Source organism: Mucor mucedo (assembly GCF_025094135.1).
Source record: "Mucor mucedo strain NRRL 3635 chromosome Unknown EV154scaffold_64, whole genome shotgun sequence".
NCBI lineage: Eukaryota > Fungi > Mucoromycota > Mucoromycetes > Mucorales > Mucoraceae > Mucor > Mucor mucedo.
Window position 1 is genome coordinate 88,925 of NW_026252348.1, and position 19,415 is coordinate 108,339.

Here is a 19,415-nt window from a genome sequence, read left to right on the forward strand (position 1 = left end):
CATTATGGAGATGTAGTAGATAAATTAATACCTTATTCTTTTTTCGTTAACTCCAAATACTCGATATCTCTTTCGCATCTAAATTAATTGATTGCAGCGTGCATTATGATGCTCAAGAAGTATTATTTGATCCTTTTTCTCTAAATGGGAAGTATTTCGGCCAATTAAAACTAACAACGCGTGAACCTTCAAAACTCATGTAGACTTGCATTTCAGTGTAAATCAAGGGGTCATGTCAACTAATAAAAGTTGTATATCGATTGCCCCCTCTATCTCCCCTAAATCTTTATTATTGAAGTACGATAATTTTCAACGGACAATAAATGGTTGTCCTCCATATCACTTTCAAGATTCTTAACTAAAAATGTACACTGATGAACAAGAGTGGTACCTTATTTTGAGATACAAATGAATGACAACATAAAATAGAGTGTATTTTTTATGTAATGTATTATCTTTGTTAATGTCTGCAACCTTCATATAAATATAATAACTTAAAGTCTTTGACCAGAGTTAAGGATTAAAGTAACGGATCAAAGTATATGTTTTATAAGATGGAAATTTAATGTGGCAAGAGTACTGAGCTTGCTTGGGCAATTGTGACAATTAAAATTTGCTTACTTCTACGTTGACCTAAAAGATATACCAAATCTGGATTTAGTTTTGGCAACCTTCGATGTTATTGTCGGGGTGAACTCCACGTAGTTTTGGTCAGACAAGTGGTCATATAGCGGACTTGTATATATATAATATGATCCAGAAGGCTGTCAGTGCTTGATAATGAAGACTTATTTATGGATGTTATATCAGCTGCAGGAAGAAGTATCTAAGGACCAGAAGGTTGATCGGTTAGGACGTCGCTTATGCTGTCTGATGATTTTAGAAAATGATACGTTTTACCATCTCCACCCACCAAGGATATCGGTTCCAAATTTCCAATTTTTTCAAACATTATCGAGCTCTCTTTTTCACGCGTTGACCCAAAAGATGTACCAAATGCCAAAAATAATCGATCATATTCCCTTAATAAAATCATTAGTATTTGTATAAGCTTGTGTGTGTGTGTGTGTGCTCTTACTCTGTAGAGTTCATTTTTTTAATTGAGGAGCGGAGCATAAATGGGGATGGCCTTAATAGCTTTAACTATACATCATCCCTTTTTTAAATACACATGACTGGTATAAATACATATATAAAATGTCATAAAATTCTTTGTAGCATTAATACTGGAAGTGAATTATGAATCGTAAGATGTTGTATGTATGAATTGAATAGAGAAAAATAAAAGATGATCCATTATTATTAAATACGACCTTTCTCTTTTATTAATGATGTGATGGAGTATAGGTAAATGGAACACAAATTCTTAGATAACGTGTCTGGAGATTAAGGTTCAAGGCAGTAAATGCATGTAGCAGTCACTATATATTAAAGATTTTTTTTTTTTCTTGGAATGACACTTTTTTTATTTTTTTTTTACATATAACCTTTGCTATCTTCTATCATGTCCTCACTTACTAGCCTTGGCATCAGTAAAGTATTTCCAAAACTAGTTTCAACAGTCTACATGTTCAAAAAGAGGCTAACCTTTTGATAATAGATAAAAATAAAAAAGCGTTTGCACCTAAAGTCGGCAAACGTAATGTCCGTAAGCCTGGCTCCAGTAAAGAAAAAGCTGCCGAAAAGAAGACAACAGACCGTGTAAAGAAAGAAACTGTCGCAGAAGCAGCGCCAGTGATTGAAGACAATGTGCGAATGGAAGAACAAATTCAAACGGTGGAGGAACCCACTTTTACCACACCCGATCGCGTCCCCGCAGAACCCATGAATACCGACCTTGAACTGAACGAATTTGGTTTGACACAAGAAGAAATGCAAATGAATGCACTAGCCACTGCAGCCGAAAGACAATCCTTTTCTCCATTTTCAGCTCCTTCTCCAGTCGCCAATGTAGACGACGAAGGTTCTGATTGTGCATTGAGAGGCACTCGATCAAGCGTCAAATCAGAACGTATCACACCTGGTGCTCATTCTTTGCGGAAAAGTATGTCTAGAGCTTTAAAAGAAGACGAGGGAGAAAGAATTGATGCCAAAGATATTTTGGCTGCGGCGCCAATGTCTTCTACACCCGCTTCCCCCGCTAATTTCGAAACATGGACACCAACACCCAGTCGAACACCTTCACCACCGCCCTCTACTAAAAAAACCAGATCTAAAAAAGCAAAAGGTAAAGGAAAAGCAGTTGAAGGCAATATATCCACATCAAAAGCATCTTCAGCGACAAAGAGATCTGCGAGAACAACAAAAGCAAGTACCAGTGGTGGTAGTTCAATAGGAATTGGTATACCTTCCTCATCGGGTGCTACACCTATTTCTATTGGCGCACCAACTGCTACTGATACAACCGTTAAAGAAGAAGAATCAGGCAAAAAAACGGGTGTGAGACGTAAAGGAGTCAAGAAATTTGCTTACCGTTTACCAGAGAATTTAAAGACGTTAGATGATATCACAAATGATCCTGCAAAACCAGATAATTTGGAAAAACCCATGTGTGCATTTACAAAAGATATTGATGGTATTGTTTCAAAAAACTTTAAGGAAATGGAAACAGTTCGTTATACAGAAAAGAGAAAATTGGAAGAAGCTGCTAGTTTATCACCAGAAGAGTTGGAAGCAGCAAAGAAAAAGGAAGAGGAAGAAGAAGAATTGAATGCCAAGAGAAGAAAGATCGCTCAAGAAAAGGAAGCTGAAAGACGTAAAAAAGAAATGGATGGAACTATATTAGCTGAATCGTAAAGTTAATCAACCATATCAATTACAATCAGAGTATTTATAATTTTATTATTAGGGCAAACTCTCTTCAAGTACGTCTTGTCAACGGTCAAATTGTGTTGGATACAGATTCGCTTACAGTGGAAAGAACCCAAAATGAGATTGATTACGGTGATGGAGCAATGGAAGTGGTAGAAGAAAATTCAATGACAAAAAAGGTCAACAGTCAAACCTATGGTAAACGTCAACGCTCTGTTCGATGGGATGCTGTGGAAACAGAGTTATTTTATGATGTAATTATTATTATTATTATTTAGACATCTATGTTCATGCCTTTACTAACTCTTTATATATAGTGTATATCACAATTTGGTACGGATTTCGAAATGATTTCAATGGTGATGCCAGGAAGAACCAGAGCTCAAGTTCGTTCAAAGTTTAATCGGGAAGAGAAAGTAGCACCCGAAAAGATCACAGAGTATCTGATCAAGAAGAAGAAGCCATTAGGTAAAGTTGTCTTACTCTCAAGAGTTTTTGTTCCTATTGTGACTAACGATTGATTATAGATTTAACAAAATATGAAGAATTGGCTGGTATTGCACTTGATGATGTACCAGAAGATTTCCATGAGATGCAACTTGCTTAATTTTTTTTTTTTGAGTTTTAAAAAATAAAGAATTGTCCTAAAGAAGGCAATTGTTTTTTTAATTTCAAAAAAAGGGTGATTTTATTTTTTATTTCTCTCCTTTTTTTTTCTTCTTTTCCCAACAAAAAAAAAAATGCAGACAGATGACAATCAAAATCGAACTTTGAGAGGGCCTAGGCAACAACGATTTCCCAGAAGAGAACCTCGTATGGCTATTAAGGTGATTGTTCCCACCAGAAAATTCGTGCCACCTTCCTCTCCACCCATTCCGTACGTTTATCCACAACCAAAACCATCTATCGAAAGAAGAGAATCCAAAACAGAATTACTACTCAATCAAATTATTCCTTCTCCTTCATCTTCAACAAAGATTATCGATGAAGTACGAAAACCTTCTGTGCAAAAAAAGAAATTACCACCTAGGCCTCCTCCAAAGAAACCTGTGCCTGTCATTTATTCTTCCTCAGAGGATGAAGCAGAAGAGGAAAATGATGATTTTATTTACAAGGATCTATCTCGTAAAATGAGTGTCCATGATATCACTCTTTCTGATGACGATGACGATGATGATGATGATGAAGAAGAGGAAGAAGAAGAAGAAGAAGAGGTAATTCCGCCCGTGAAGCCTTTAGCACGTCAAGTTAGCCTACCACCCATCCCCAAAATATCAGCACCTAGCAACAATAGCTTACCTCCTATACCCACTATTTCAGCACCTGGTTACTCATCGGACGAAGACAACAACGTTATTCCCACCATTTGTGTCCCCGGAGGCTTTTCAGACGATGAAGATGTCGTACCAAAAAAGAAAAAATTAGATGCCATCTATAACGCTCTTTATTGCGGTGTACGATGTGATGGATGTGATGGTCCTGTCAGTGGACAAACCTTCAAAACAAACGGAAAGCACTGGCACCCAGATTGTTTTAAATGTCAGTCGTGTCGACAAAACCTGGTACATATTGCCTATTACGAAAACAAAGGTCTGCCGTATTGTGCCTTGGATTACCACGAACTCTTTAGCCCACGTTGTGACTTCTGCAAGACACCAATCGAAGAACACTCAATATCAGCATTGGGTAAAACCTATCATGCTGGACATTTCTTTTGTCGTGAATGCGGAACTCCATTTAAAGAGGAATCAAATATTTTTGAACATGATGGGCACGCTTATTGTGAAAAAGATTACTATAAACAGTTTGGAAAAACCTGTAAAGGATGTGAAGAATTGATTACAGATACTTTTCTGGTGGCCCTCGGGAGTGATTGGCATAAGGAATGCTTCGTCTGTGCTGATTGTGGTGGTGCATTCTCCTCCTCCACCTTTCTGGTGAAAGGTGGAAAACCTTACTGTGAAGACCATTACGATGCCAAAAAACCCAAACAGCTACCCTTAAAGAACACTCCTGTCACAACCAAAAAAAGCTTACCTTCAATACAACCCGATGAAAAGATGTGTCATAAATGTGTTAAGCCTATCCAGGGTAGACTTGTAAGTGCTTTTGGCTATGATTATCATCCATTGCACTTTCAATGCTCAACTTGTAATAAATTGTTGTCGGCAAGAATTGCAGGTAAAAACATCATGCGCTATTATTTACTATTATGATGTACTAAACCAGATACAATAGAATCATACCAAGAAGGTGATAACGGCGAGTTAAAATGTAGAAAGCCTTGTGTTCGTAAAAATAGATTAGTGGACATGTAACAATTAAAAAAAAAAAAAAAAAAAAGTAATGGCCTGTTGATAGCTTTTTGTGATACCCCATTATTTCTATATTAATCCTTATTTTCCTGCTATTTGTGTTCTTTAATTCAAAGACAACTCTTTTTTTTTTTCTTATTTATACAACATGCATTTGGTCAATGCTAATGAGAGGACGCCTCTCATACAATCTCCTCAGAAACCTAATATAAAAAAAACAATTCACGTTTATGGCACCACGATCGGATTCCTCTTTCTCTTTTCTTTAGTGATTCATTGGTACAGAACATGCTTACCGACACCTTTATCCGATGTACAAGCTAAAGTGGTTGACGACTTTTCTGGTATTCACGCTTACAATGAATACCTCAGTCATTTCGTTGCTCCTCATTCAGCTAATACACGTGAAAATGGTGTTATGAGAGACTGGATCGCTTCTGTTGCCACCAGTCTTCAAGAGGATGCTATCAGTCGAGGTTTAAAAATCGATGTGATTGGAAATGACCCATCTAAAGACGTTTTCGCTCAAGACTGGTTTACACCTAGTAAGATGGATATCCTTAACAAAAAATAGCCCTTTCTAAACACTTTTTTTTTTGGCGGTATAGATGAACATTGGTTTATCGAGTCACGTAATGTCATGATTCGTTTACACGGTCAATCAGGTAGAGACGAGGCATTATTAATCAATGCCCATTATGGTAAGTTTGCATTCGCTTTTTTATTTCATTGTGAGAAAATTCATGTATTATGTGGTCATGTATATTAGACAGTGTTCCCACAAGTAATGGTGTCACGGACAATGGAATGGGAGTTGTCACCACAATTGAGTTATTACGTTACTTTATTCAAAACCCTCCTCGTCATACCATCATCTTTTTGTTAAATAACTTTGAAGAAGGTGGTTTGATCGGTGCCAAATCATTTATCAAACATCCTTGGTATTCATCTGTCAAGCTCTTTATTAATCTTGGTAACTAAAAAAAAAGAACTATTTTAATCACCATTTCTAACATTCGGGACAAAAGAGGGTGCGGGTGCGGGTGGAAGAGCCTTGATGTTTAGATGTTCCAATTTGAACGCTGTCAAGAAACTTGCCAATTCAAATGCTGCTTTTAAACATGCATCTCCACTTGGCAATGATATGTTTAAAGCGCAACTATTAAAAAGGTAAATTTATTTTCGTGGGATGGATTACCTATGTGGGTTGCTAAATCATTTTTTTTTATCAAGCGACACGGATTATTCAATTTTCACTGAAACTGGTGTTCCTGGTTTGGACATTGCTTTCTATGCCCCACGATCCCATTACCATACACCACTTGATAATCTGGCAAACACAACACCTGAAGCTCTTCAACATATGGGTCAGTTAGCCTTAGCTGCTGTAAAAGGTATCGCTAATAGTGATGATATGTTGGAAACACCCAAGGAGCAAGAATCCTTCATCTATTTCGACATTTTAGGTCGTTTTATGTTTGCTTATAGTCTCACTACATTTCAAATTATCAACATGCTGGCTCTCTTAGCCGTTCCTGGAACATCCGTCTACATGTCCATGCGCCAGAATCAAGGAAAGACGACTTCAGAAGTGTTGCTCGAAAAACTTGAACTTACTGCTCAAGGACTTTTAGCCGTGTTTTCTGCATTGATCCTGATGATCTTACTTACTGTTATTGCCGTATATAGTATGAGCTTGATCAACCCTTCCATGACTTACGGCGATGTCTATGGCGCAGCTATTTATTGTTTTGTCACAGCTTTCTTGGGTCTTCAACTATCTCAACTAATCCTTCCGAAGAAACTTAAGCAAACTCTTGTCTCGACAGATGCTGCATGGTATGGTTTAATGGCGTTTTGGTGGATCTTTGTGGCGTTTTCCTCTTTTGCTGGTTCAAAGGGTGTGGCTGGTTTATGCTTTGCAGTATATGTTTTAGCATTCAATTCCTCATCTGTATTGTTGCATAATCTTTTACCTTCTACGCAAAAGTTTCGATCGCCCTTTATTTTCTTTTTACAAACCTTGGTTCCCTTTGTCTTTTTACTAGAAATTGACTTGTTAGTTATGGATGCTATGCGTCACGCAACAGCGGATGGCACTCCCGAAATTGCCGGTATATATTAGGCTTTAAATTTCTCTCTTGCTGCTACTGATTTTTTTTTTTTTTTTTTTTTTTTTTTTTTTTGGATAAGTGTATATTCTGATTGCACTGCCACTCATCTTGATCGCAATACATTTCTTGCCTTGGATTTACGTAGCTGGTAACCAACGCCAGTCAACATTAGGAGCTTTGGTTGCATTTGTATTTATTTTTACGATTTGTTCTGCGCTTCAACCATTTAACGGTACATGGTCACCCAACAAACTTGTTTTCAGCCAAGTATATAATGCCGGGGAAGCTTTGGCCACCGTAACGGTGTTTACAGCCACGGGAGTTCAATCGACTTTAAAGGCCGCCTTACCAGCCCACGAATACAGCACGATGCAATGCGAGCCTTTTAAGAAATTCTTGACACGTTGTACCTACCAGACTGATTTGTTGCCAAAATACGGTAGCAACGCCACACTAGGAGAAGTGGAATTATCAGAAGTATTAAAAATATGCGATGATTTCAAATGCAAGTCGACGGCAACGTATAAATCTAAGAATAGTTTGATGTGTCGCCTTTATTTCGATCCGATTGAAAACCAGCCAATTCAACAAGCTTGGGTGAACGATGAGGAGATCAAGAGTCAGAATATATCCGCTATATTGAGTTATGTGGACCGATATGAGCAAGAGGTGACATTTAGTGTGGAGTATCCTGTCACAGCACCTGAACCAAAAGCCACACTTGGCTGTTTTTATGATGAATGGATCCATCATGAGATTCCTGCGTTTACTACATTGCGTGATAATCTTCCAGGACATGCAGTCTTATTGATTCGTGGGCAGGGTTTAGCGTTGGTCAACTACATGAATGTCACTTTATAAAATAAACATTCTTTTTTTTTAAGGGACCGACTTCCAACCAGTTCAAAAAGAAAATCTTTTTCTTTAATTCTTTCCATTCAGTTCTTTTGTTTTCTAGATCCTAATCTAAAAAAAAAAGATCAGATTTCATAAATGGTTTTGTCTACTGTGGATAATGAACGACAAAAGCGACTTTCGGATCTCTTGACGATGGTCCAAATGAAGAAGGATCAAAACCAAGAAGGCTGTGCCGAAAATAAAGCAACGTATATTGCCACCCCCTTGACCAAACCCGCCGCTCCTAAACGTGCTCCTTCTAAAGCCGTCTTACCCAACTATCATTTCAATACCGATCAAATTTGCAACCAACTCGATTTACCCATGAATCCCAGCATCGAAGTTCGTCCTTACCAACAAGAAGCCGTCGATGCCATCATTGATAAATCCGATCCAATCTCTACCAACCACTTTGCTAGATCTGGTATTATTGTCTTACCTTGTGGTGCTGGTAAAACACTCACATCGATCCTCGTTGCCAGTGCCATCCAAAAACCCATTTTGGTCGTCTGCTCCACCATTATTGCTGCGGAACAGTTCTCCAGCGAATTTCTTCGATTCACTACCCTCATGGCATCCAAGACCGGCATGTTTGCTGGTGCCAAAAAATGGCCATTCAACGGTCCTTCCGGTGTACTCTTCACTACTTATACCATGCTTGTCGACAGTAAAAATAGAACAAACGACTCCAAAAAGATGACTTCATTTATTGACAAGACCGAATGGGGTTTACTCATTCTCGATGAGGTGCATTGTGTGCCTGCCAATAATTTCGCCAAGGCCATCACCCGAATTAAAGCCAAAGTCAGATTAGGTTTGACAGCCACCATGTTGCGTGAGGACGAACGTATTGGTGATTTAGAGACTCTTGTCGGTCCTACATTATACCATGCCAAATGGAAGGAGTTGGCGGATAAAGGTTATATTGCCAAAGTCATTTGTACACAAGTCGAAACGGATATGACAGCACTTGTTAAATCTACACACGAAAGAGTTCAGACACAAGGAGGCGGACTATTAGGTCATGCGCATCATTTAAAGACACTATTGGCTATTTTAAACCCTAAAAAGATGCAAATCTGTCAACGTCTGATTCAATATCATGAAGCCAAAGGAGATAAAGTTCTTGTTTATTGTGATCATATCGATGCGCTTAAATTATATGCTGAAAAAGTGAACCGTCCTTACATTTACGGTGGTACCCCAATAGATGAGGCGAGACAATTATTATCCAGATTCCAAATCGATGTTTCATCTACAAATGAAGAAGATTTAAGCTGGAATGAAATCGCTAAAAGAAGATCATTGAAATCAAAGCAAGTGAACACCTTGTTTTTATCTCGTATTGGTGATACTTCTCTTGATTTACCCGCTGCCACTGTGTTAATTCAAGTCTCTTCTCATTTCGGTTCTAGACGTCAAGAAGCTCAGAGATTGGGTCGTGTTCTTCGTGCAAAGAAAAGAAATGAAAAGGGTTTCTACTCCAGATTCTATACGTTGGTCACGAATGATACACATGAAGTGCAATTCTCTGAAAAACGTCGTCAGTTCTTGGAAGAAGATTGTGGCTATGGTTACCAAATCTGGAAAGTCGGTGCAGAGGAAGAAGGTGGTTGGACTGTTGATGCCAATCGTGATAGCTCTAGCCCCGATGATGACGAGGTGAAAACAGACCCTCTTACCTGTACAATTCAAGGCGCGGATGAACGTCCTTATGCTACAGAAGAAGACGAATCTCAATTGGTTGATTTCTTGACTGGTCTCAAAAATGTGCTCGTTGAAAATGAGGAGGATGAACTTATGCCTGCTACCACTACCGCTACAAAGAGAAAAGCAACTTCTGCCGCTGGTGCCGCTGATAAGAAGAGAAAGTAAAGACATCCCTTTTTTTTTTTTTTTGATCGTGTATTGAAGCTCCCTGTTTATTTAAATAAAGAATACTATTTATAACCACGAATTTATGAGAGCAATGAAAGGAATTAACGCTTCATACGTGTCCATCACTTTATCCAGAAATCCAGCACTCACTACCTCTTCATCAGTAAAGTTCTTCCTAACAGCAAAACTCCTGTACCGTAAGAGTTCAATTTCAGGATGATCCCTTTCGATGCCTTTGGGTGCAACCTTCAGCATATCACTTTTTTCCAGAATATCTACACCAGATTCTCCATCAAATTCCTCAATGATTGCATCGGTTGAAAGTGCCTCACGTAATAAATCACCATGTCGAATGATATTATCACGCATTCTTTGGAGTTTATATTTGTCAGGCTGCCACACACCTGCAGCTACCATACTCTTATTACCTGGTTCGAGCGAGATGAAATAGCCGGCACGTTCAAATTTACGACCTTCAGCAGAAAATGAGCCAGAGAGATAGGTCTTATAAGGCCTCTTGTCGTTACTGAACCGAAGATCACGGTGCTGTCTGTACATAGCATTTTTGGCATCTTCTACCAACACACTCGGATCTGCTTGGTTCAATTCTGTCATAATCAATCCACAAAAATCAATAAAGTCCTTTTTGACATCAATCCATTCTTTAGCATGCAATCGCATATAATCTCGATCATTGTTCACTGCCAATCCTGCCATAAATTCCAACGTCGAGGGTGAAATAGCATCAGGAAAGGGACTTCCCTTTGGATGGGGAATCACCAAGCTAGATTTCAAAGTAGCAGATGCACCATACACCTCATCTTCTTCGCTTTCTGGTGTCGTCTCTCTACTTTCTGGTGTCGTTTCTTTACTTTCTGGTGTCTTTTCTTTGGTTTCAGGTGTCTCTTCTCGCTTTGCTTTCTTGCCCCTTTTGACAGCCGGAGCTTTGTCGCTACTTTTATCTTTGCTCACCTTTTCGAAATCATCATCGTCTGACTCTGGTAAAGGTTCTTTGGCTGTCATTTTCTTCTTTTTGGCAGGAGTCTTTTTGGCAGGAGTCTTTTTGGCAGGAGTCTTTTTGGGAGGAGTTTTTTTGGAAGGAGTCTCTTTGGTGCTAGCGGTTGGTTTACTACGCATTCCTTGATCGCTTTCGAAATCAGTGTCGCTGTCATTATAAGACACTGACAATGTTTACTTTAGCACCTTTTTTTTTTCTTTTTACTTTTCTAAAAAAAAAAAGACTATCGCCTACCTGGTTTTCTTTTGCGTGTGGCTACCATGTCTTACAATGTTGAAAAAGGAAAAGGAGAATAAAAAGTGTGTCTCGCGTTCCGTATTTTTTTGGACAATATTGCTGTCAATTTTAAATAAACGATAGCCAATCAAATTGATTGTTTTTTGACAAAAAATGTAAAAACCCAAGCGGGTGGGGTGTCATAAAAGCTAAACATAATTCCTTATTTTATCCTGTCATGCTACCAAACTATAAAGACAACAGTGCTCTCTTCAAAACTATACACATCACTGTAGATATATTCAAGATTACATACCCTAGAAAACAGCTACAGTAGCGCCAAGTTGATGACAACGTAACCAAAGGGGTTATATCATTCAACGTCACTTTAGCACAACGGTCAATTGATTGGTCTTTACAAATATGTATTGTTCTGATCTATTCCAGCAAAACTAGTGCTATTTTTATGTTTGATTCAGTTGTTTCCGTATAGCGGGCTCTAAGCTTGTTTGTTGTAGGTTGGCCTCAGTATCTGAGGTTAGAAGCAAGTACAGTCATGATGACAGTAGCCGGTTTCTTACTAAGAATCATCAGGAAGTGAACGTATATCATTTGATACCTCACCTAAATCGAACAAGCTCTTCTAATCGTTTCAAACCAATTATTTCGCAGCATTGAGCAATCTGCTTCCTTCATATATAACTTCAAACGGCAACATTCTACTTTGACAGAAGCTCAAATCAAGCAAGCAGCTACTTTAAACAATTCGTCTGAAACTAAAATCAGTCTTCCAATATTCCTCTTATTTCCAATATCCCATTCCAAAGTTGACAGACAATAAATCGCGTGTCCAAAGTTCAGCCCTCTGCTTTTAGATACCACTCATCAACACATAAAAGTTTTGGTAAGGGCTTTGAGGCTAAATGCTCCGGTATTCTTAAATACGAGTGTCGTTCCACATGCACTCTTGTCTTCTTTTTTTAACAAAATCAATAAAGCTTTATTTTAACAAATGCTTAGATTAAACAAGTCGGCAGTAAAGTTTCACTTCACTGTGAACACGAAAATCTTTGTAGGGTTGAGTGAGTTGCGCTGTCGAGCTACTGTCTTTTTGCATATGAGTTTACGTTGGTTCTTTTTTTTTCTGTTATTTATAAAAAATGTGACCGGTGTTCAAGAGCCGGATGCTCTTTGGTTTTCTTTGGTTTTTGCTTTTTGCTTTTTACTCATTTTTAGTATTTAAAATTGCCCTCTCCCATGGCTCGTTCTCGCTCACCCGAAAGACGTAGTAGACACCGATCTTCAGACAGAAGCCATAGACATCGCTCTCGTAGTGAAGACAGAAGTGATAGAAAGAAAAGGTGCGCAAAGATTCTAAAGAAATAAAAAGAGAGAAACATTAACGTTAGTTTGTATAGACATCGTGATCGCTCCGCCTCACCCGAAGATAGATCTAGCCGTCATAAGCACAAGAAAGAAAAGAAGCATAAGAAGGAAAAGAAATACAAAAGTAGATATAGCGAAGGAGAAGACGATGAAGCTGAAGAAAAGAAACGAGCAGCCTCTGCTGTCGAAGCCTTGGGTTATTCCAACGTAAACAACCCTTTCAACGATGTCAATCTGGAATCCAAGTTTGTCTGGGGTAAAAAGAAGCAAAGAGATAAAAAGACACTTGGTTACTCCGAATCAGACTTGAATAGACGTGAACGCGACCGAAAGAAGGAAGCCGATGAAGAATTAGCAAAGTTAAATAAAAGAAGAGCTGAGCGCGAGCGTGAAATTGAAGAACGTGAGGAAGAACAGGCTCGTGTACAAAGAGATGCTGAATTAGCTCAAATGGGTGATTGGGAGGCAAAAGAAGAGGAATTTCATTTGGAACAAGCAAAAACAAGAGCTGCTATTCGTATCCGTGACGGTCGTGCAAAGCCAATCGATATTTTAGCAATGAATTTACGTCTCGCAAATGAGCCAGATAAAGTGGAAGAGGATGTTGATTTGGAAATAGATTTAGACGAACCTTATACCATTTTTGACGTAAGTTCACTTATAATGGAGTGTGTACTTGGGGCAAATAAAAAACTAACGGATGCGCATTCAAAAATTATTAGAATTTGTCATTGGCTGACACCGACGAGCTACACAAAGATATTCAAATGCATCTCGCGCTCGAAAAGAATCCCAAGACACTCGAATTTTGGCGTGCCATGATTGTTGTCGCTGAAGATGCGCTTGCCAAAATGAAGGAAAATGATGAACGTATACAAGCTGGTAAATTTGCCATCACTGTCAATCAAGACATTCACCGTATTTTATCCGGAAAAACAGTGTCACAATTATCAGTGCTTCAGGATCAAATCATGCGTAAATTACACTCAAACGAGCCAGTGGATGTGGAATATTGGGAGAATCTTTTAAAAGAATTGGTCGTCTACAAAGCAAAAGCTAAATTAAATGATATGCACCAAGAAATTTTAGCCACAAGATTACAACAATTAAGAGATAGACAACGCGAAGAAGCACTTAAAGTACAGGAAGAGCTTGAACGTGTATTATCTATGCAGGAGACAGAGGTTCATGGTCAAGGTGTTGGAGCTGGGGAAGGTATGGAGTCCGAGCCTGTGGATGAGGAATTGACAGAAGCACAAGATCAATCATTTATCAAGGATAAGAATGTTGTAAAGAAGAAGGCAGGTGGTTTACTACTGGAAGAATATAGCCGTGCTATGAGTCCTGAGCCTATGACTAGTTTGAACAGAGATGATCGTGAACTGGAGATTGTTGACCCTGTCGCAGATTTAAAGGAATTGGTAAGTGATAACATAATTCAAAACTAGTGAGTGCATACTGACATTATACATTAACGTAGATGGAACAACGTCGTCGTGTGTTGAACAGTATCATTATTCCCAAAAAAGCTCAACCAGAAGCCGAAGTTGTTGTTGAAAAGGTTCGTGTTAAGGATGAATCGATTGCCTCTTCCGTCTTATTCGAACAAGAAGCTGCCAAGGGTGTTGACGAAGATGAAGATTTATTCAATATTGAAGCAGAACTTGCAACACAAACCTATAACTGGCAAGATAAATACCGTCCACGTAAACCCAGATATTTCAACCGTGTTCATACGGGTTATGAATGGAACAAATATAACCAGACCCATTATGATCTCGATAATCCTCCACCAAAGGTCGTTCAAGGCTATAAATTTAACATCTTTTATCCAGATCTCATTGACAAATCTGTTGCACCTACATACTATATCGACAAAGATCCTGATTCCCCCGACACTGTTCTCATTCGATTCCACGCAGGTCCACCTTACGAAGATATTGCTTTCCGTATTGTTAATCGTGAGTGGGAATACTCTCATAAAAAGGGCTTCAAATGTAGTTTTGACAGAGGTGTTCTGAGTCTCTGGTTCCACTTTAAGAGACAATTTTACAGAAAGTAATCACACAATAAACAAAGCAAAAACTTTTTCTTTTTCAAATCATATATTGGATACGCTTGACTGAGTACCACATCATGTAATATTAAACAGTGTATTAAAAAGGGAGTGGCCTCCGCAATAATTTTACTTGATAACACCAACATTTATTGATAATTATCTCCTACAGTTCTTGAAAACACCAACCGTAGTTGGTGTCTTCTTTTATAATTAGTACTGTGTTTAAATATGAATGGATGGTTAATAATATTAAAAAAAACCTGTGAATTACTAACAGAAAAATGGAAAAGAGAGAAACAAAAAAAGCATCCCCAATCCTAATTTTTAAAAGATAGATGAGGACCATCAGGTATTTTGCAAAAAAATTAAGTTTAAGCCCTGAGTCACAGCATTGGGTGGAGATTTGCCATCGGACCTCGTCCATTTTATAAAAAACTGGATTAAAAAAAGGTGTTCTCCAACCTTTCCACTCAGTGTGATAGCAGCAGGTATCAGAGAAAGTAGATGATATCATATTTTACACTCTGATATTTTGGTGAGCGGCAGCATTTAAGTTTTTTGGATGTATATGTTTTTTACAGTTATCTAATCGCTTGTAAACGTAACAGCTTTATTATTTTGGTTTTCACAGTACCAGCACCTTGTGTGTTATGAGCTAATGCACTCAAACTCAGTCTCTACAACATTCCTCAATTTGGCAAACGCTTATTATTTTCATGACTGGAGAACCATTTGATTAACAATTTAATCAGAGGATTTTGAGCAACCATTTATTTTTTCGATTTAAGTTGGACAGGAAAATTTATTAGGGCTCGCAGGTGCAAATGCTTTACAATGCCACTCTGATATCTAACTAGATTAAGATCCACTTAACTTACTGTCATTGTATAAAAAGAGCCGAATTTCTGAATACGTATCTTAAGAATTAGACCAGTTTTTTTTTTTTTTTTATTTGAGTATCTATGAAAAAAGTTCACATCTATCACAATACACCAACTAACAATTATATATCAATTTGGGAATAAAATTATATTTTTAATAAATACAAAAAGGGAACTTTACAATGTTAATATTTTTTTTTCTCTCTTCTTCTTTAGAGTTTGGCCTTAGCAGGGTCAACCTGGCTATTTACAGAGTCATAAAGTTGAGCAATGACAGCTTCATAATGCTTTTTAGCTTGAGGACGCTTCACCTTGAAAGTAGGAGTCAAAAGATCATTCTCGACAGCAAAAGGCTCGGATTCCAAATAGATGGCCTTGGCTTGTTCGAAACCGTTCAATCCAGATTGCTTACCAACCTTGGTAATAGCGGCAAGAACAAGAGCAGTAACTTCAGGTTCTTTACAGAGCTCAGCGAAACTCAACTTCTTGGCATGGATATGAGGTAACTTGGCAGCGACAGCAGCTTCCAAAGTTTCTTGATCAGGAACAACAATAGCGACAAGACAACTTTGAAGAGAGTCACCATGCAAGTAGATTTGACCAATAACAGACTCCTTGGCGTAAACATTCTCAATCTTCTCGGGAGCAATGTATTCACCTTGGGATAACTTGAAAATATTCTTCTTACGATCGATAATGACAATAGCACCACGCTCGTTGATCATACCAACATCACCGGTATGGAACCACTTATCCTCATCAATAGCTTCTCTGGTCTTTTCCTCATCCTTATAATAACCTTGGAAGACGTTAGGACCACGGATACAGATCTCACCACGAGGGTAAGGATCAGTAGAGAGGTAGTTCATCTCGGGGATATCAACTAACTTGATTTCGTTACAGGTGAAGGGACCACCAATATGACCAGCCTTGTACTCGTTAGGATAATGAATAGTAGAGGCAGCACAAGTTTCGGTAGCACCATAACCTTCACGAATATCACAACAGAGAGCAACACGGAGGAATTGCATAATATCCTTACCGATGGGAGCAGAACCAGTGACCATAACACGAACGTTACCACCAAGGGCTTGCTTCACCTTATTGAAAATCAAACGATCCCAGAAAGCATGGGTGACACCATTACCGGCCTCAAGGTTAGCCAACTTAGTGGCAATACCACGACGAGCCAAAGCACCAGTGGCACCAGGGGCATTGATGGTAGAGGCAACAATCTTACCATAAACACGGTTCAACAAACGAGGAACGGTAGCAAAGATGGAGGGCTTCATCTCTTGGATATCTTCAACCAAAGTATTCATATCACCAGCGAAATAACCTAAACGGGCACCAAGACCAAGACATAACATATCACAAACACGACCAAAGATATGAGCAAGAGGTAAATAAGAGATGGCAGAATCATTGTGGTTACCACCCAAGTTTCTGAAACTAGCAGAGACTGCAGACACAAAGTTACCGTGGGTTAAAATAGCACCCTAAAAAAAAAGTTAATTTTCACATGCCAAAATGCGTATGATGCGCCCTCTCTCTCTTGTTTTTCAACACTTTACCTTGGGCATACCAGTGGTACCACTTGTGTACATGATACAGGCCAAATCGGAAGGTTGAGGGTAGTTAACAGTACGTCTGTTCTTCTTACCCAATTCTTCAATTGTGTTGAAATCAATCAAGATAATATCCTTCTCAGCAGCCCAAGCCTTAATGATATCACTCTTGGAAGCAACACCAGGACGAGAAACTTCTTCAATGGAGTCCATGGAGATGATTGTCTTGAGATTGGGTAACTTGTGTCTCAATTTCAAGAGATCGGCAATATGATCGCCAGAACAAACAACAGTTTCAAGCTCGGCGTGATTAATGACGAATTCGACGGTATCAGGGCCCAAAGTATCATAAAGAGCAACAGTGTAGTTGTTGTAGGCAGCACAAGCTAAATCAGCAATAGCCCATTCAGGACGATTAATGGACCAAATACCAATAGGAATTTTTTGAGTACGAGTGTCGTTCATGGTGTGGTTGATATGGTTCAAAAGACCGGAACCAAAGTTGGTAATACGATGATGAACTTGACGGTAGGTTTGCCAAACATAAGGACCGCGTTCGCCAGTTTCAGCATTTTTAACTGAACGGACACCCATACAAGGGCGATCCTTAGAGATGTTCATACCATAGTTGAAGAGATCAATCATGGATTTAACCTTGGGGGAGAAAGAGGTCTCGATAGTTGTATGTTGGGCATTACGCAAAATACCTAGTATGCTATGTTAAATATATGCTGTAACACTTCTTTTTTTTTTTGACGTAGATATAAGCTGACAAAGAGAAAATCCCCCATGTTTTTTATGCTCTGCAAGCGAATTACTTTACCTGTTTGACCAGGAGTTCTGGTACCAGGAACTTCATAAGTTTGCTTCTCTAAGGTGAATTTGGCCATTTTTATCTTTTATCTCTGAAAATGTGGGGAAGAATCAATAAAAAAAGAATTAGGAGAAAAAAAGAAAAAAGAAAATTTACTCAAACGGAAAAGAATAAATAAGGTGTAACTGAAAAAAAAATGATAAGTCAGCAGAATAAACATTTATAGGCCGCCGTTTGAATGCGTGCGAATGAAAAGCCTTTGTCACATGGAATCTACCCAAAGGTCAACCCTTCTCCAATTCCCCCCCTTGATGTTCTCACCGTCTTCTTTTGAATACAAGACATGATAGCATTTTTCTAAATCATTTTTTTTTTCTTTTTTTTTTTTTTACTTTTCAAACCCCAGGGTCTACTTTTTGGTTTTATTGGTGTTCATTTACATTATTCACTCATGTGTGTGCCAGTTACACATAAAAAAAAGGCACATATCGACGTCAATCTATAAGAAAAACAAAGAAATTAACGCTCTAAGCAACAATGGAAAAACCAATTATCATTCGGAGAAACCTTTGGCATATTTACAGCGCCGCCCTTTCTACCTGGTCTAATTATTAATGTTAAACACAAATTTGGGTTGCTATAATAATTTACATGGCACAAATCCCATAGTTCTGTATGCTTAAAGTAGCTTCGTGTTGTAGTATGTCTGCAAGGAGAAAGGGCCTTCTGGTTAGGACACCTCAGATAAAACATTAGAAAATACAAATACATGCCTTAAATCGGAAAAGACGTGAACAAATACTTTACATGCAACTCTGTTCGATAGTTTTATGCGAATCGAGTCTTCACCATAATGGTAATAAACAGGCGCTATGCAACAAAGTACTTGTCGTTCCGCCGTCAATTGGTCACTTTTTTTTTTTTTTTGGGAAACTTGGTCGCTTTTTAAAAATCAATTGGACAGGTCAATATTTTTGATAAAATTTTATAAACTGAATTTCGGTTAGTATCAATACTATGCAGCTTTATGACGACTAATATAAAGAAATTTCGTAAAGGGAGCAAGTCAAGAAAAGCAAAGAAGCTCTCGTAGTTTGACTTAATTATAGTCATTTCGCCATCCTTTTGTCTGAATACAAAATTACGGTTTTTCGTAGCGTAACCCTACTGGCAAGTAAGCAACGGTAAAAGGACTCCAAAGCGGTAGCGCTCTAGTGGCCCCCGCGGTGGTAACCCTGTGTTAAAGCTTGGTGTCATAAGTGAAAGTTGCTTCAAATGCGTGCTTCCGCAAAGTATCTGGAACGTCGCCGTACTTGCTTTGTATCTATTTTCAACAATACAAGACATAGAGCCGAGTTCTTTGACTATTGCTTCTTTTAAGAAGTATGCGCACTACCCAACCTTTGTATTTGTTACGTTATTTATAAGCCTCATCTTTTTTCTAACGGTCATGTCATT

General features: G+C 38.4%; 8 protein-coding genes across 8 annotated transcripts; 5 read left to right on the plus strand and 3 right to left on the minus strand.

The window, feature by feature from the left end:
• Nucleotides 1-826: 826 nt before the first annotated feature.
• Nucleotides 827-1,092, minus strand: EV154DRAFT_565015 (uncharacterized protein; the record flags this gene model as incomplete). Its single annotated transcript, XM_051605874.1, has 2 exons — nt 827-1,022; nt 1,079-1,092. 2 exons carry the CDS (start codon nt 1,090-1,092, stop codon nt 827-829), a joined length of 210 nt encoding a protein of 69 aa, XP_051456203.1.
• A 79-nt stretch (nt 1,093-1,171) lies between these two features.
• On the plus strand, nt 1,172-3,418 carry EV154DRAFT_482802 (uncharacterized protein; the record flags this gene model as incomplete). Its single annotated transcript, XM_051598521.1, has 6 exons — nt 1,172-1,178; nt 1,219-1,246; nt 1,554-2,792; nt 2,849-3,065; nt 3,129-3,279; nt 3,339-3,418. 6 exons carry the CDS (start codon nt 1,172-1,174, stop codon nt 3,416-3,418), a joined length of 1,722 nt encoding a protein of 573 aa, XP_051456204.1.
• A 94-nt stretch (nt 3,419-3,512) lies between these two features.
• Nucleotides 3,513-5,129, plus strand: EV154DRAFT_513393 (uncharacterized protein). Its single transcript, XM_051602025.1, has one exon. The coding sequence runs from the start codon at nt 3,552-3,554 to the stop codon at nt 5,025-5,027; it is 1,476 nt and encodes a 491-aa protein (XP_051456205.1). The 5' UTR covers nt 3,513-3,551; the 3' UTR covers nt 5,028-5,129.
• Nucleotides 5,130-5,151: 22 nt separating this feature from the next.
• EV154DRAFT_269738 (uncharacterized protein) lies at nt 5,152-8,304 on the plus strand. Its single transcript, XM_051594696.1, has 6 exons — nt 5,152-5,671; nt 5,735-5,827; nt 5,896-6,099; nt 6,155-6,296; nt 6,360-7,240; nt 7,320-8,304. The coding sequence occupies exons 1-6, from the start codon at nt 5,275-5,277 to the stop codon at nt 8,099-8,101; spliced, it is 2,499 nt and encodes an 832-aa protein (XP_051456206.1). The 5' UTR covers nt 5,152-5,274; the 3' UTR covers nt 8,102-8,304.
• On the plus strand, nt 8,142-10,100 carry EV154DRAFT_513395 (P-loop containing nucleoside triphosphate hydrolase protein). The gene has a single exon (XM_051602026.1). The coding sequence runs from the start codon at nt 8,234-8,236 to the stop codon at nt 10,010-10,012; it is 1,779 nt and encodes a 592-aa protein (XP_051456207.1). The 5' UTR covers nt 8,142-8,233; the 3' UTR covers nt 10,013-10,100.
• Nucleotides 10,082-11,038, minus strand: EV154DRAFT_423198 (uncharacterized protein; the record flags this gene model as incomplete). The annotated part of the gene is made up of 1 exon (XM_051596126.1): nt 10,082-11,038. One exon carries the CDS (start codon nt 11,036-11,038, stop codon nt 10,082-10,084), a length of 957 nt encoding a protein of 318 aa, XP_051456208.1.
• A 1,233-nt stretch (nt 11,039-12,271) lies between these two features.
• On the plus strand, nt 12,272-14,822 carry EV154DRAFT_513407 (mid region of cactin-domain-containing protein). The gene is made up of 4 exons (XM_051602027.1): nt 12,272-12,610; nt 12,668-13,283; nt 13,358-14,056; nt 14,116-14,822. Exons 1-4 carry the CDS (start codon nt 12,507-12,509, stop codon nt 14,695-14,697), a joined length of 2,001 nt encoding a protein of 666 aa, XP_051456209.1. The 5' UTR covers nt 12,272-12,506; the 3' UTR covers nt 14,698-14,822.
• Nucleotides 14,823-15,628: 806 nt separating this feature from the next.
• EV154DRAFT_466728 (uncharacterized protein) lies at nt 15,629-18,126 on the minus strand. Its single transcript, XM_051597744.1, has 3 exons — nt 17,967-18,126; nt 17,150-17,850; nt 15,629-17,074 (listed from the first exon to the last, which is right to left on the minus strand). The coding sequence occupies exons 1-3, from the start codon at nt 18,031-18,033 to the stop codon at nt 15,788-15,790; spliced, it is 2,055 nt and encodes a 684-aa protein (XP_051456210.1). The 5' UTR covers nt 18,034-18,126; the 3' UTR covers nt 15,629-15,787.
• Between the last annotated feature and the right edge of the window lie 1,289 nt (nt 18,127-19,415).

What these genes read in the sequence shown, in the direction of transcription:
- EV154DRAFT_466728 (XM_051597744.1), bottom strand. Translation starts at nt 18,033, where the DNA reads ATGGCCAAATTCACCTTAGAGAAGCAAACTTATGAAGTTCCTGGTACC. An exon ending in CAGAACTCCTGGTCAAACAG is followed by an intron (nt 17,851 to 17,966) that starts GTAAAGTAATTC and finishes ATAGCATACTAG; the next exon opens with GTATTTTGCGTAATGCCCAA. An exon ending in GTACCACTGGTATGCCCAAG is followed by an intron (nt 17,075 to 17,149) that starts GTAAAGTGTTGA and finishes CTTTTTTTTTAG; the next exon opens with GGTGCTATTTTAACCCACGG.
- EV154DRAFT_269738 (XM_051594696.1), top strand. Translation starts at nt 5,275, where the DNA reads ATGCATTTGGTCAATGCTAATGAGAGGACGCCTCTCATACAATCTCCT. An exon ending in CAAGCTCTTTATTAATCTTG is followed by an intron (nt 6,100 to 6,154) that starts GTAACTAAAAAA and finishes TCGGGACAAAAG; the next exon opens with AGGGTGCGGGTGCGGGTGGA. An exon ending in TGGCACTCCCGAAATTGCCG is followed by an intron (nt 7,241 to 7,319) that starts GTATATATTAGG and finishes TTTTTGGATAAG; the next exon opens with TGTATATTCTGATTGCACTG.
- EV154DRAFT_513393 (XM_051602025.1), top strand. Translation starts at nt 3,552, where the DNA reads ATGCAGACAGATGACAATCAAAATCGAACTTTGAGAGGGCCTAGGCAA.
- EV154DRAFT_513395 (XM_051602026.1), top strand. Translation starts at nt 8,234, where the DNA reads ATGGTTTTGTCTACTGTGGATAATGAACGACAAAAGCGACTTTCGGAT.
- EV154DRAFT_513407 (XM_051602027.1), top strand. Translation starts at nt 12,507, where the DNA reads ATGGCTCGTTCTCGCTCACCCGAAAGACGTAGTAGACACCGATCTTCA. An exon ending in AGAAGTGATAGAAAGAAAAG is followed by an intron (nt 12,611 to 12,667) that starts GTGCGCAAAGAT and finishes TAGTTTGTATAG; the next exon opens with ACATCGTGATCGCTCCGCCT. An exon ending in TCGCAGATTTAAAGGAATTG is followed by an intron (nt 14,057 to 14,115) that starts GTAAGTGATAAC and finishes ACATTAACGTAG; the next exon opens with ATGGAACAACGTCGTCGTGT.